Consider the following 12,685-nt stretch of genomic DNA (forward strand, 5'->3'; position numbering starts at 1 on the left):
AGCCCGGCCAACTAGTGTTTTATAAGCCACCAGAGGATCAGCCCTCTCTCACCCCGAAATGGGAAGGTCCACACCCAGTTATTCTCTGCACCCCCTCGGCTGCCAAGCTCTCACTGCCTGATAACTCTGTCACCCCTTGGATTCATATCTCCAGGTTGAAACCAAATACCCAAGACTCACCTTCTCTGGACACCCAAGACCCATCAGTCACAATCCAGAGTCCTTCAGACACAGCCCAAGACGCTGTCTACTCTACCACGCCTCATCCCTCTGATCCCTTGAAGCTCCGCATCTCCCGTGCACCCTCTTTGCCATCCATACCTGAATCATGACTTTTTCCTCCTTTACTGCTCTCTCGCTTTTTTCCCTCATTCCTATTGTCTTCCCTGCCGCCCCATCCTCCTTTGTATGGCGATTCAAAGTCAAGCAGACTTACACACAGCATCAAACAAAAGTTACTGCCCTCATTGCCACATCAGACTGCCCTCTGAAAGGCTGCTCTGAGCCTTTGTACCTCCACTTTCCTCCCTCCACTGAAGTATTCATTTACAGCTACCTTTATTCTCCCTACCTCTGCTTCCTCTATGACCAAAGACAAGCCTATTGCAGGCGATGGCCAGACACCTACGGGGGATGCCCCTACTGGTCTTGCACCATTCACTACATGGGTGACTTCCAGTACCCACAGTATTACTCCTCCAACCGTTTCATGAAATATTCCAACGGCTCATTCTCCTTATCAATCCCAGATCCCTGGGACTCTCGATGGGCTGCTGGAGTAACAGCCTCAGTTTACTACAAGGGGTCCTCGACCCCCCACGGTACCCTTCATATCTCTCGAGAGTATGTTCCCTCTCGCTCCCAGATCTCTCAAGTTGCATCAGATATCAGACATTCCGAAAAAGTCATTATCCAAACTCTTGACGGCGCCTCTTCATCTTATTCCTCCTACTCTTGGTTACAGCTCATTCAAGACACCACCATCTTTCTCAACCACACCCTCAACACCGCCAATTGTTTCTTGTGCGCATCACTACAGCGCCCACTGCTGGCCGCCGTGCCCCGTAATATTTCCAACTACTCCTTCCATGCAGAAGGACAACCCCTCCGTCCCCTGGCAGACATACCCCTATGGGAGCCAGAATACCCAGATAATCTCACCATCCACCACTGTGTAGGCCCAACTCCACCCCCCTCCAGTGCACTTCACTGCCTCTCTATCTACACCCCTACCTCCGGCTCTAAGACTTTTACACAACCGGGACACTTCTTTTGGTGTAATGGCAGCCTTTTCAACTCACTGCCTCTCAACTCCGATACACCCTGCATTCTTGTCACCCTAATCCCACAGCTTACACTTTACAGCATGGCAGAATTCCTTGAGCTCCAACCTCCCTTGCACTCGCGCACAAAAAGGGCTGCTTTCCTTCCCATCATGGTCGGTATCTCTTTAATCACCTCAGCCATTGGGGTGGGGTTTTCAGGAGGAGCCTTGGGTCACTCTCTATGGGCAGTTAGAGATCTCGACCCCAAACTTGAGGGAGCCCTGGCATCCACTGCCGATTCCCTAGCCTCTCTCCAAAGACAAGTCACTTCGCTAGCTAAAGTCACCCTTCAAAACCGGCGGGCCCTAGATCTGCTTACAGCCGAGAAGGGTGGCACCTGCGTCTTCCTCCAGGAAGAGTGCTGCTATTACATCAACGAATCCGGCATTGTAGAAACTGACATCACCAAACTCACTGACCTTGCCTCCAGCCTCCACTCTGCTTCCAATTCCAACCCATTCTCGTCAATACTAACAAACCCCCTCCTCACCTGGCTCTGGCCCATTGCAGGCCCCATAATAGTCATTCTTCTTGTCTGTCTCTTCTTACCCTGTATAATAAAGTTCATCAAATCCCAAGTTGGAAAAATCTCTAATCAAGCTTTCAACCAGCTTTTACTCAGGAACTACCAGCTTCTGGCCACGGAAGACCCCTCACCCTCACGTGACCTCCTCACCACATGCTGAGATGGACCCCTCTCTCCGCTGGAAACTGTTCCTGGAAACAATAGCCGCAGACGCCTGGCTCCTGACACCCATATCCTCTTGGCCAACCTATGGTTACAGGGAACCTTCATTGATTTCCAACCTGAAGAAGTCCACATCTACTCATCCTTACTGTGGGGAGTCCTATCAACCCTTTCCTCCCAATCCTCAAACCCTCAGTCCCTTCTCCGCCCCTGGACTCCATGTCACTTTTTTTCTTTAGTAGAGGAGAAAAGAGTGAGGTGTCATTCAGTTGTGATTTGCAGTTGAGGTGGATTTTGCAGTGTTTGGTTATGTTCAGACTTAAGTTATGTTATAATATTTAGAAATATTTCAAAAGTTTTGTGATAGTGTTAGTTAATTAGAAACTTAGAGCCAATATAATGTAAGTCTTTACTTGGAGATTCACATCACAATTAATTAAATCACCTAATTACAAAATCAGAGTTATGTGCAATGTCAGTGTATTTTATTTCCCCCTTAGGAATGTAGGGACAAAGTCATTTTCTTTCTCCATCCTCACCAGTATTTTGTTAATAAGCCTTTCTCATTACTGATCTAAACTCCTCTAAAAGGTATCTAAATTATATTTAGAAAACTATTTCATGATATGAAAAAATATGCAGGCTTTATTAAGTGAAATAAGTCATACAAAAACGTTTTGTGTTTTTAAAATTGATGTACATCTGTAGAAAAGGACTTAAAATTATATAACAAAAAGCTTAGTGTTTATCTGTGGATGGTGAGATTATATTTTATTTTTTATGCTTTTCTGCATTTTCTATTTTTTCTATAATGAACATATTTTTGTAATCAGGAAAAAGTAAGATACTATGTAAGGAAGTGTATCTCTCTTACCTGGCTTCCATGCCTTTAGTTTTTCCCCTGAATATCTTGCTTCTTACAAACCCTCGCTGGTTTCCTATGACCTGCGACATAAGATTCCAGCCCTGCCCCACCAGACAGGAGCCTTCACAACATGGCTTGTCTCCACCACTGTCTGTTCTCCACATGACAGCCAGAGGTTTCTTCTTAGGATGTCAGTCAGATCATGTCATTCTTCTGCTGAAACCCTCCAGAAGCTCCCCACCACACTCAGAATAAAAGCCAAAGTCCGTACAAGGGCCTAAGAGCCCTGTGAAAGCCCTGTGTGACCTGGTCCTGCCTACCTCTCCAACCTCACCACCTCTCTCTCGAGTTCACTCCATGCACTGGTTTCTCACTACTACTCAGTCATACCATACAATGTGCTGCCTCAAATGTCGGAACTTGCTGTTCTCTTTCTCTAGAATGCTGTTCACTAAGTCTCTGCTCAAATGTCACTACCCCTGATCACCCTATCTCACCCTCGTCACACTCTGCTACCTCTTTTCCATTTCATTTTCTTCAGGGCACTTGGCACCACCTGATGTGTTTCCTGTATATCTGTCTTCTTCCATTAGAATGTAAGCTGCTCAAGGGCAGGGACTTACTTTGTTCATCTATGTATTCCCATTACTTAGGAGCACATCAGTCCTTCCTGTCTCCTTGAGATCTTACTCTATCAACTCTGTTGCCTGAAGTTTCATCTTCTTTTTCTGTTGGATAATCTCTTGTTGTCAGTAGCATTTTTAGCTTGCTCTTCTCGTTGAAAACAAACACCTACCCTCAACTCTGTATCTTCTAATTATCAAGACATTAGTTTCTCTCCTTCCTTATAAGTTTTTTAAAACAGTTTATGTGCACTTAACCTCCGGTTTCTCCCCTGACCCTGTGTAACAAGGCTTCCATCTCCAGGGTGCCAGTGAAACTGCTTTGGCAGAGGGCTGTAATAATGTTTGGTCTGTGAGAAATATCTGGGCATTTTTTGCTCCTTTTCTGACTTGCTTTTCTGTGACATTGTACTATACTGATTATTCCTTTTTTCCCCTTGTAATTCTCCTTTCAACCTTTCAGAAGTCTTCCTTTTCTTATTTCTCATCCTTATCGATTGTCTTTACTGGTTCTTTCTCTGCCCTTTACATAGGAGTGTCCCATAAGCTTTGTTCTTAGCTTTCTTTTTGGCTTCCCTGGTTTTATCTGTGTACCTTTAATGATCCTTCAAGATCATGTTTATTTTATTTTTTTATTTTTTTATTTTTTTGAGAGGGCATCTCTCATTTATTGATCAAATGGTTGTTAACAACAATAAAATTCAGTATAGGGGGGTCAATGCTCAATGTACAATCATTAATCCATCTCAAGCCTAATTCTCGTCAGTCTCCAATCTTCTGAAGCATAACGAACAAGTTCTTACATGGTGAACGAATTCTTACAGAGTGAATAAATTCTTACATGGTGAACAGTACAAGGGCATTCATCACAGAAACTTTCGGTTTTGATCATGCAATATGACCTATAAACCATCAGGTCAAATATGAATATTCATTTGATTTTTGTACTTGATTTATATGTTGATCCCACATTTCTCCTATTATTATTATTATTTTTATTTTTAATAAAATGCTGAAGTGGTAGGTAGATGCAAGATAAAGGTAGAAAACATAGTTTAGTGCTGTAAGAAGGCAAATGTAGATGATCAGATGATCAGGTGTGTGCCTATGGACTAAGTATTAATCCAGGCTAGACAAGGGCAGCAAGACATCCACGGATGCAGAAGATTTCTCTCAAAGCAGGGGGGGTGAGGTTCTGAGCCTCACCTCTGTTAAGATCATGTTTATTTTATCTTTTACATTCAGTTTAATCTATCAGATCCCTCATTGAACCAATCACAGCCAATAGTTACTGAAATACAAGTATAATGGTGCTCTGGTGGATAGAAGGTAAATTTGACGTGCCCTTCAGGTGCGTAAAACCTATTAGAGGAACAGGATAGACAAATTGAAATATTAAGAGACCATCCCTGAAAATCCTAAGTGGCGCATACAGTGTAAATGGAGCAGCGTTTCAGAGGAAGGCAAAATCACCTCTTAAGGCTCCTGGGGAGAAGGGTTAGAAAGGTTTCATAGAAAAGTGGGGACTGAGTTGGACCTGGAAGGATGGTAAGCTTTGCATAGGTGGAGGGAGGGTGTGGATACTGTGGCCCCAGGAGCAGAAGGCATAGTGGTGGCAGTTGTGAAGTGGCTAAGTGCAGGAAACCTGATAGGAAAATGTACATGAGGAGTGCTGAGGTCATGAGGCTGCTTGAATAAGTGCTATGGCTGGCAGCAGGGAGTCACTGGGGTCTCCAGAACGGGGCATTCTAATGAACCTGGTAGATTGTAATATTCTACCCCATGCCAAGCCTTACTAGAGCCTGAGACAAAAGGAGAACTCAGTAATACTAATCTGATCCCATCTTCATTCAGAATTTTAATATTTTGTTCATCATGGGTCTTGTTCGGATTAATTCTGATTTTTCAAAAATACTGTATTAGAATGTGATTTATCTTGTTTACTGCATTTTTGGCACCCCCTTAAGTTTGTGCCCAAGGCAGGTGCCTCACTCACCTCACCCTAGTCCCAGTCCTATGTTCTATTTCTGAAGCTTGGTGGAGGGACATGGGTATTTATTTTATTATTAATAATTATAGCTTCCTTATGTTATAAATATTCTTTGGCTAGTAGACTGTATTTCACAAAAACAAGATAAAGAAGTTAAAATTTTAAGATTAATCCAGAACTTTGGATCTGGTAAACCATGAAGGGGAAAATAATTTTGTTCCTGAGTCAATGTGTAGTGAAGAATAACTCCCTCTTGCTGCAGCATACACAGTGCAAGCAGAAAGGGGTTGTTTTGCCCACGTCTGAGTGGGTGAAAGACAGCTGGAGGGGTAGGGGTGCTAGAAGCTGCTGTCTTTTTGGAGATGGGCCTTAGGCACTCAGGTGCTGTAGCCAGAGTGATTCTGCCTGAGGCCAACTCCCACAGATGGGCCACACAAGGCAGGCTTGGCCCATATGTTGTATAAAATAAGCACATCCTTCCCTGCTCAAGGAGAGCTGCTTACTGGCCACAGGGCTTACCACAGGGCTGTGGCCCAAGAAGAAATGGAAGATTCACGAGCTCTATAATGTCTCAGGGCTACTTGCATCCAGGAAAAGAGGTGGTACTTGACACAAAAAGTATTTTGTGTTCATCTAAAAATGTAAAATCTACAAATTGTGAACACTTTTGATCATTAATGCACTATTGGCTAATGAAAGGTTATTTTGAACCAGGGAAGTTAATTAGCATGCAGCACAAATCTCAGAAAAGGCCAAGGGAAAGGTTGAATGGTGCAGGCTGCTCCCTGCATTTGTCACCGGGTACACTGCTCTGTCATTTGATGTGGACCTCGCAGCAGGCACCAGTGTTCATCAAGAGCTATCCAGTCTCAGAGTGGAAGTACTGGCACAATATATAATAGCCACAGACTGAATTTTACTATCAGATGAATGGGTGGTCACAGAAGGTAGCTGCTTGCTGAGGCATAGGACCAAGATCTGCTCCACCACAACGCACTTCCTGGGATAATGACCCTTTTTGTTGGCACAACTGGCAAAGTTGTTCTTCAGAATTAAAGGAGAGAGAAAGAGTTTTCCCAATAAATGAAAGCTGAAAGAGTTCATCACTAGACTGGCCTTACAGTAAATATTAATGGGAGTTCTTCAAGCTGTTGAGTAAAAACCTGAACAGGATGAAAATTTGCTATGCAAGAATTTTTCTGGTAGAGGTATTAGAGTGAATGGCCACCATCAAGATAGAACTCACCCACTGTAGAACCCTTAGTGCTTAGAACCACCTGGAGTCCATAAGGGGAGTCAGTCATGCAGCCTGTGGATTTTCCTATAGTTGTCTTTATTGGTACTATATTTCCACCTTATTGAAGCACTGGTATAGGCTACTAGGATCTTCATAGTACATGCTCCTTCCCAATGAGCAAGTAAATATCTTAGAGTTGTACCAGACTTCATTTGATCTTGGCAGAAACACATAAGCCACAGTAACACATAAGCTTTTGGTTCTGTGGCTGGATGAACCAATAAAGTGCTTCCTTTTGGGCAACTCTCTGTTGAGCCTGGCTTCCTGAGCCCTATTTCCAAGCTGATAAACTTCTGCGTTCCTTCAAAACCATGTTTAAACCTTCTGTGAAACATGGTCCTCTCCATGTATAGTTGGTCTCTTCGCTAACACTTGCCATGATGTATTATGGTTATTTGTTCCCTTGTCTATCTGCCTCACAAGGCTGTGTGCTCCGTAACAGTGGGGACTGTAGCCCTTTCTCTTTGTCTTCTTGCACAAGACTTTGTACACTGATTGGCCCAGAGCAGATGCTCCATAAATATTGTTGAGTTAGTAATCAGAGATTCAGGAGTTTACTGAGATTTCTGTACTTTTTTCTTCAATTTCTCCAGGCTGCAGGAATTAGTTGACCGAGTGCTGGAACGTTTTCAGGCATCTGGACTAATAGTGAAAGAGTGGAATAGTGTGAAACTCCATGCTACAGTCATGAATACTCTATTCAGAAAAGACCCCAATGGTAAGTCCTCTATAGCATAGTTTGTGATCAGCAAGGCCTTAGGGGTTTGAATAGTATAGGCTATTAAAGACTATCAAAAGAAGTCTGATATATCTTTTTTAGATTCTTTTGATGAGCACAGTGGAAGTGGGCCAGGACATATCTAGCATGGGACTGTGGCATTCCAGAACTCTTATTTCTGTTATGCATAGGGTTGCCAGATTTAGCAGACAGAAATACAGGATGCCCAGGTAAATTTTAGGTGAACAATGAATAATTATTTTAGTGTAAGTATGTCTCATGCAATACCTGCTGACTTTTTTTGAAAAGAAGAAAGGAAGATTAGCTAGTTAAAGTAAATGTTAGACCAGTGGTTTTCAACTAGGGGCAGTTTTGTACCACAGAGAACATTCAGGATTGTCTGGAGACATTTTTGGTTGTCAGATTTAGAGGTTGTCGGTGGGTTGCTACTGGCATGTAGTGGGTAGAGGCCAGGGAGGATGTTGCTTAACCCTCTAATGCACAGGACAGCCCCCAACAACAAAGAATTATTCAGCCCAAAATGTCAGTAGCACCATGGTCAAGAAACGAAAGCTGAAGGAGTTTGAGAAACCATGGTTGAATAATAATTTTTTCCCTTCCTGAAATCTGAGCCTTCATATAGAAGTGCTTTGCTTTAACCCTTGATTTGTGATAATAGTCTACATTTCAAAAAGGATTCTTCTTCCCATCCCCACCTCCAAAGTTTGAAAGCTGCTAAGTGAAAGCACTTAGGTTGCTTCCGTATCTGACTATTGTGAAGTACACTTGGGATTGGGATCTTTGAGTAAGAGAATACTTTGCATGTGTAATTGTGGTGGGCTAATAACTCAAATAAAATATGTTCATGGAGTTAGCATTCATCTGTTGATGGACACTTAGGTTGCTTCCGTATCTGACTATTGCAAATAGTACAACCATGCTCCATTATTAACTAATCACTTGACATTAAAGAGTTGAATTATGTAGGAATTTATATCTTCTAAATTGTGCAGATCCACATTTATATTCAGTTAGCACTACAGCTTCATATAAGAAAATGTTCTGTGTTCATAGTCAAGTTATCCTTTCCCACTTATAGATATTTTGAACATAACAGCTTCATTGAGATGTAATTCACATACTATACAATTCACCCATTTAAAGTCTATATTTCAGTGATTTTATTACAGTCAGAGTTATGCAACATTACCATAATCAATTTTAGAACATTTTCATCACTCCAAAAAGATCCCATAGCCATTTGCAGTGATTTCTCATTGTTACCTAACCCTTCAATCCTAGGAATACCCTGTCTACTTTCTGTCCCATGCATTTGCTATTTCTGAATATTTAATATAAATAGAACCATACAGTACATGATCTTCTGTGACTGGCTTCTTTCACTTAGCCTAATGTTTATTAAGTTCATCCATATTATAGCATAAATCATACTTCATTTCTTTTTATTGCTGAATAATATTCTATTGTATGGATATACTACTATGTTTTATTTATCCATTCATCAGTTGGTAGACAATGGTGTTGTTTCTGCTTTTTGACTGTTATAAATAATGCTGCTGTGAATATATGTACAAGTTTTTATATGGGCATATGTTTTCATTTCTCTTCAGTATATATACTTAAGAGTGAAACTGCTGGAAAATGGTAACTGTATGTTTAACTTTTTGAGGAAGTGCCAGACTTGTTTCAAGTGCTTGCACCATTTTATATTCCCACCAGCAGTATGTGAGGGTTTCAATTTCTCTACATCTTTGCTGACACTTGTTATTACCTGTCTTTTAATCATTGCCATCATTTTGGGTGTGAAGCGGTATTTTACTGTGGTTTAGATTTACATTTCCCTGATGGTTAATGCTGCTTATAGACTCTGAACTCATCATTAAGCATTTCAGTCTTCTGATATCATTATTGCTTCTTTAATATAAATTTATTTTTAAGTTTCACTTCTCTTAACAGGGTTGTTATTTTTTAAGTTGTTAAATATGCTTGGGATTGGGATCTTTGAATAAGAGAATGCTTTCCATGTGTAATTGTAGTGGGCTAATAACTATAATAAAATGTGCTCATGGAGTTAGCACTCTTGATATATTTTGCCAATTCTGACTTGGTAGTCTGCATACCTATATACAATAAAATAACGTACTCAAAAGTAGAAATACAAATATTTTTGAGTGTCTGTGGGTGGGCAGAAAAGTGTTGATATTTCAGAACATATTCTGAGAGTTAAATAATTCTTGAGGATGCTTTCAATTTTCTATACCTTGGATTATTTTCAGTGTTGAATTTTTACTTGAAAAGGACATAGAATAAGGTGTTTTACTTGTTCTTACCTGTTATCCCTTTCCTTTGATATCCTGTTTTCCTGCTATACTAAGGATGTCTTTTGGGATAAGCAAGCTAAATTAACACAAGGAATTAGAACTCAGCTTTGATGAGGCTAAAGTCATAGATCTGCTGCATTTCTGTGTAGAAAATCTGTAAAAAGTACCTTTGATTACAACTAATGGGGTCTTTCTCATATTGGGAGAGTCTTTAAATTAACCCAAAGCATGGTTGCCTTATTTTTTGACTAATTTTTAACTAATTAATATGTGAACTTTTGTGAATCTTTACATATTTAAAAATGCATGCAGCCTATACAGAATCTTGGGTTTTTAGACTGTAAGGGACCTTTGGGGATCACCTAGTCTTAACCTGTAACTTTGTAAATGAGGAACTGAGGAAGTCCATAGAGGAGACATAGTTTGCCTATGAATAAGGCTTTGGTTACATGGTTAACATCCAGTAAGAACTTGGACAATATTGAATGAATAAATGCATATTGAATGAGTTGATGACACTGCTGAAACTGGACGTTGTGTCCCTTGACTCAGCCTTGTATTTTTCCCTTCGTATTATGCCACTTCTCAGGTAGTACATTAAGATTTTGCTACTTGTACCTATAGAAATCCAAGAGAAAACAAACATAAATAATGCAAGTTTTTCTTTATCTAATGTTATCTTTGAAATTTTTACAGCTGAAGGCAGGTACAATCTCTACACAGCGGATGGCAAATATATATTCAAGGAAAGAGAATCATTTGATGGCCGAAACATTTTAAAGGTCAGTATGTAGAGGGTGAATTGGAAATCCTCTGACATGTGTCCTAAGGTAAGGGAGGAAAACAAGTCGTTCTTTTAACAGTAAAGTATATTTTTCTCATGCTTCCCATGGGATCATTAATTTAATGTTTAAAAAGTTCTTTTTAAGTCCTAATGTTTAAAAAAAATTTTTTTAAGTCCTAAAAGAAAAGAGAAATCTGTTTGACTCTGTTACATTCCAAGGCTGTGGGTGTTTTTTGGAGCTGGGAAGGAAAGAATGTATATAACTTAAGAATAAGCTTTAGCTTTTAAAGTGCTTCTTTGTTTTCCTTCCCTACCCCATCCTCCACTCCCTTATCTTGTCACTTGGCAGTTTTCTTGCCAAATGCCTAATATGACCCCATTTCCTCTAATGAGTGACATCACTCTTTAGCAGCTGTAAGCTTCTTACCGCAGAGCCCGACAGGGCAATGACAGCATTCATTCACTTAGGCAGGCATTCCAGCCCCCACATTGCAGAGCTATGTTAGCTCCTTCATTTCCCTGATATCCTTCCTCCTTTCTGAGTAATTTTCTTGTTTTCAAAGTAGTTACGGTAGCTGTGGTTTTGAATTCAGTTGCAGTTAACTTTACTCATTTTCCCAGGTCACAGCTTCAATGTGATACGAATCTTTCTCCTCCTCTACCTCATTTCCTGGAGCTTTCCCAAAAATAACATTGATTACTTTGCTTTTTTGTTGTTACTAATTTGATTAAGAGAGAAGCTAGGCTAAATAGGGGGAAAAATCTGTAGGAGTGACTCAAGCCAACTTGGTTCTTTTGGAATTAGAATTAAGCTCAAAAGGTATGTTGATGCAGGTCTAATGTGAGGTGCTTTGACATCTGTAAGAGGTCTTCCAGGGGATGTGATGGCAGAGAGCCTGTGGAGTGGCTGTAAGAACAGTACAGATCTCTCGCTTAATATTTAATTTCTCTGATTCTGGGAAGTCAGTTTTCTATTTAAAGATCCTTGCCTTGAAAATTTCCTAACCACCCCAGTGATGGCATGAATGTAGCTCCCTCTAGTGTTAGCAAGGGCTTGCTATAGTAGTAGAAAAGTACGCTTACTAGTTGGAGCCTAATCAGAGTTTTAGAGCTGGGCCCAGCTAGGTACTTGCAGACCATTTTATCCAGTTCCCCACTTTAATCTCTAATGGCACAAGATCCAGTGTGGTAAAAATGACTTGCCAAGTGTTGCTGCTGGTTAGTAGCAGAGTCTGAATCAGAACAAAAGGTTCAAAACTCAAATTAGCATTGTTTCTGCTGCCTCCCATAAAGATGTTCAGTGTTTAGGCAGAGATCATTAGATATTTGAAGTTGGGCATGTCTGTTTGAACTGTGATCATGTCTGATTAGAAGTTGTTTCATAAACATTGCAGTGGTAGGTGTTCCAGTTAGTCTAAAACTGTGGTTAATTACGAATAAATACTAACACCAGCAGAAATACTTATATATCTGTCAGACCATGTGCCCTGCAGATAAAACATTCATTAAGAAGGTGCAGTCCATCCCGTCCAGGGGCTTCCTCTCTTTAAGAGGGACAGATGGTTAATAGGCAATTATAATACAAAATTATGGGGGCAAGTTGTGAGTATGGAGAAGTGCCTTTGAACACAGATAGTTAAAGCAAAGTGTTCTTTGATATAGTTTCCAATATTTTACATTTTAATCATTAGCTCCAGAATATATAAACATAGTCATTCTTTGTATTCAGTCAAAGGAGTTAACTTGTCTTTGAGAATAAAAATAAAATGTGGCCTCCAACGATTGCTTCCTCCCAATCACACAGGAGGTAATAACTGTGTTTGTCAAGTAGCTATAGCAGTCCATCTTTTGGAATTACCACGAATGAACATGTCTTTCACATTTAGAGCATAAGAACTCACAGACGGCCTCAGGAACCCTTAAGAAAAAGATTCAGAAAACCAGTAGGTTTTATGTATATAGTTTTTGTACTAGATAAAGTTATTATGTTTAGAAAGAAAAAAAATCAATTTTATTAATAAGATAGGAACTGACTTGGAGTAAACAGAAAGGT

The 12,685-nt window shown here is 40.4% G+C and overlaps 1 protein-coding gene across 5 annotated transcripts in view; it reads left to right on the top strand.

Moving 5' to 3' along the window:
• Positions 1 to 12,685, top strand: part of ASCC1 (activating signal cointegrator 1 complex subunit 1) — a 147,095-nt gene that overhangs the window by 96,844 nt on the left and 37,566 nt on the right. For all 5 annotated transcript variants that reach the window (XM_036998880.2, XM_036998879.2, XM_036998877.2 and 2 more), the window contains exons 8-9: positions 7,382 to 7,506; positions 10,545 to 10,630. In XM_036998880.2, coding sequence (XP_036854775.2) covers positions 7,382 to 7,506; positions 10,545 to 10,630 — 211 coding nt within the window. The remainder of the gene's footprint in view (positions 1 to 7,381; positions 7,507 to 10,544; positions 10,631 to 12,685) is intronic.

The sequence above is a fragment of the Manis javanica genome, chromosome 7, assembly GCF_040802235.1.
Source record: "Manis javanica isolate MJ-LG chromosome 7, MJ_LKY, whole genome shotgun sequence".
NCBI classification, from domain to species: domain Eukaryota; kingdom Metazoa; phylum Chordata; class Mammalia; order Pholidota; family Manidae; genus Manis; species Manis javanica.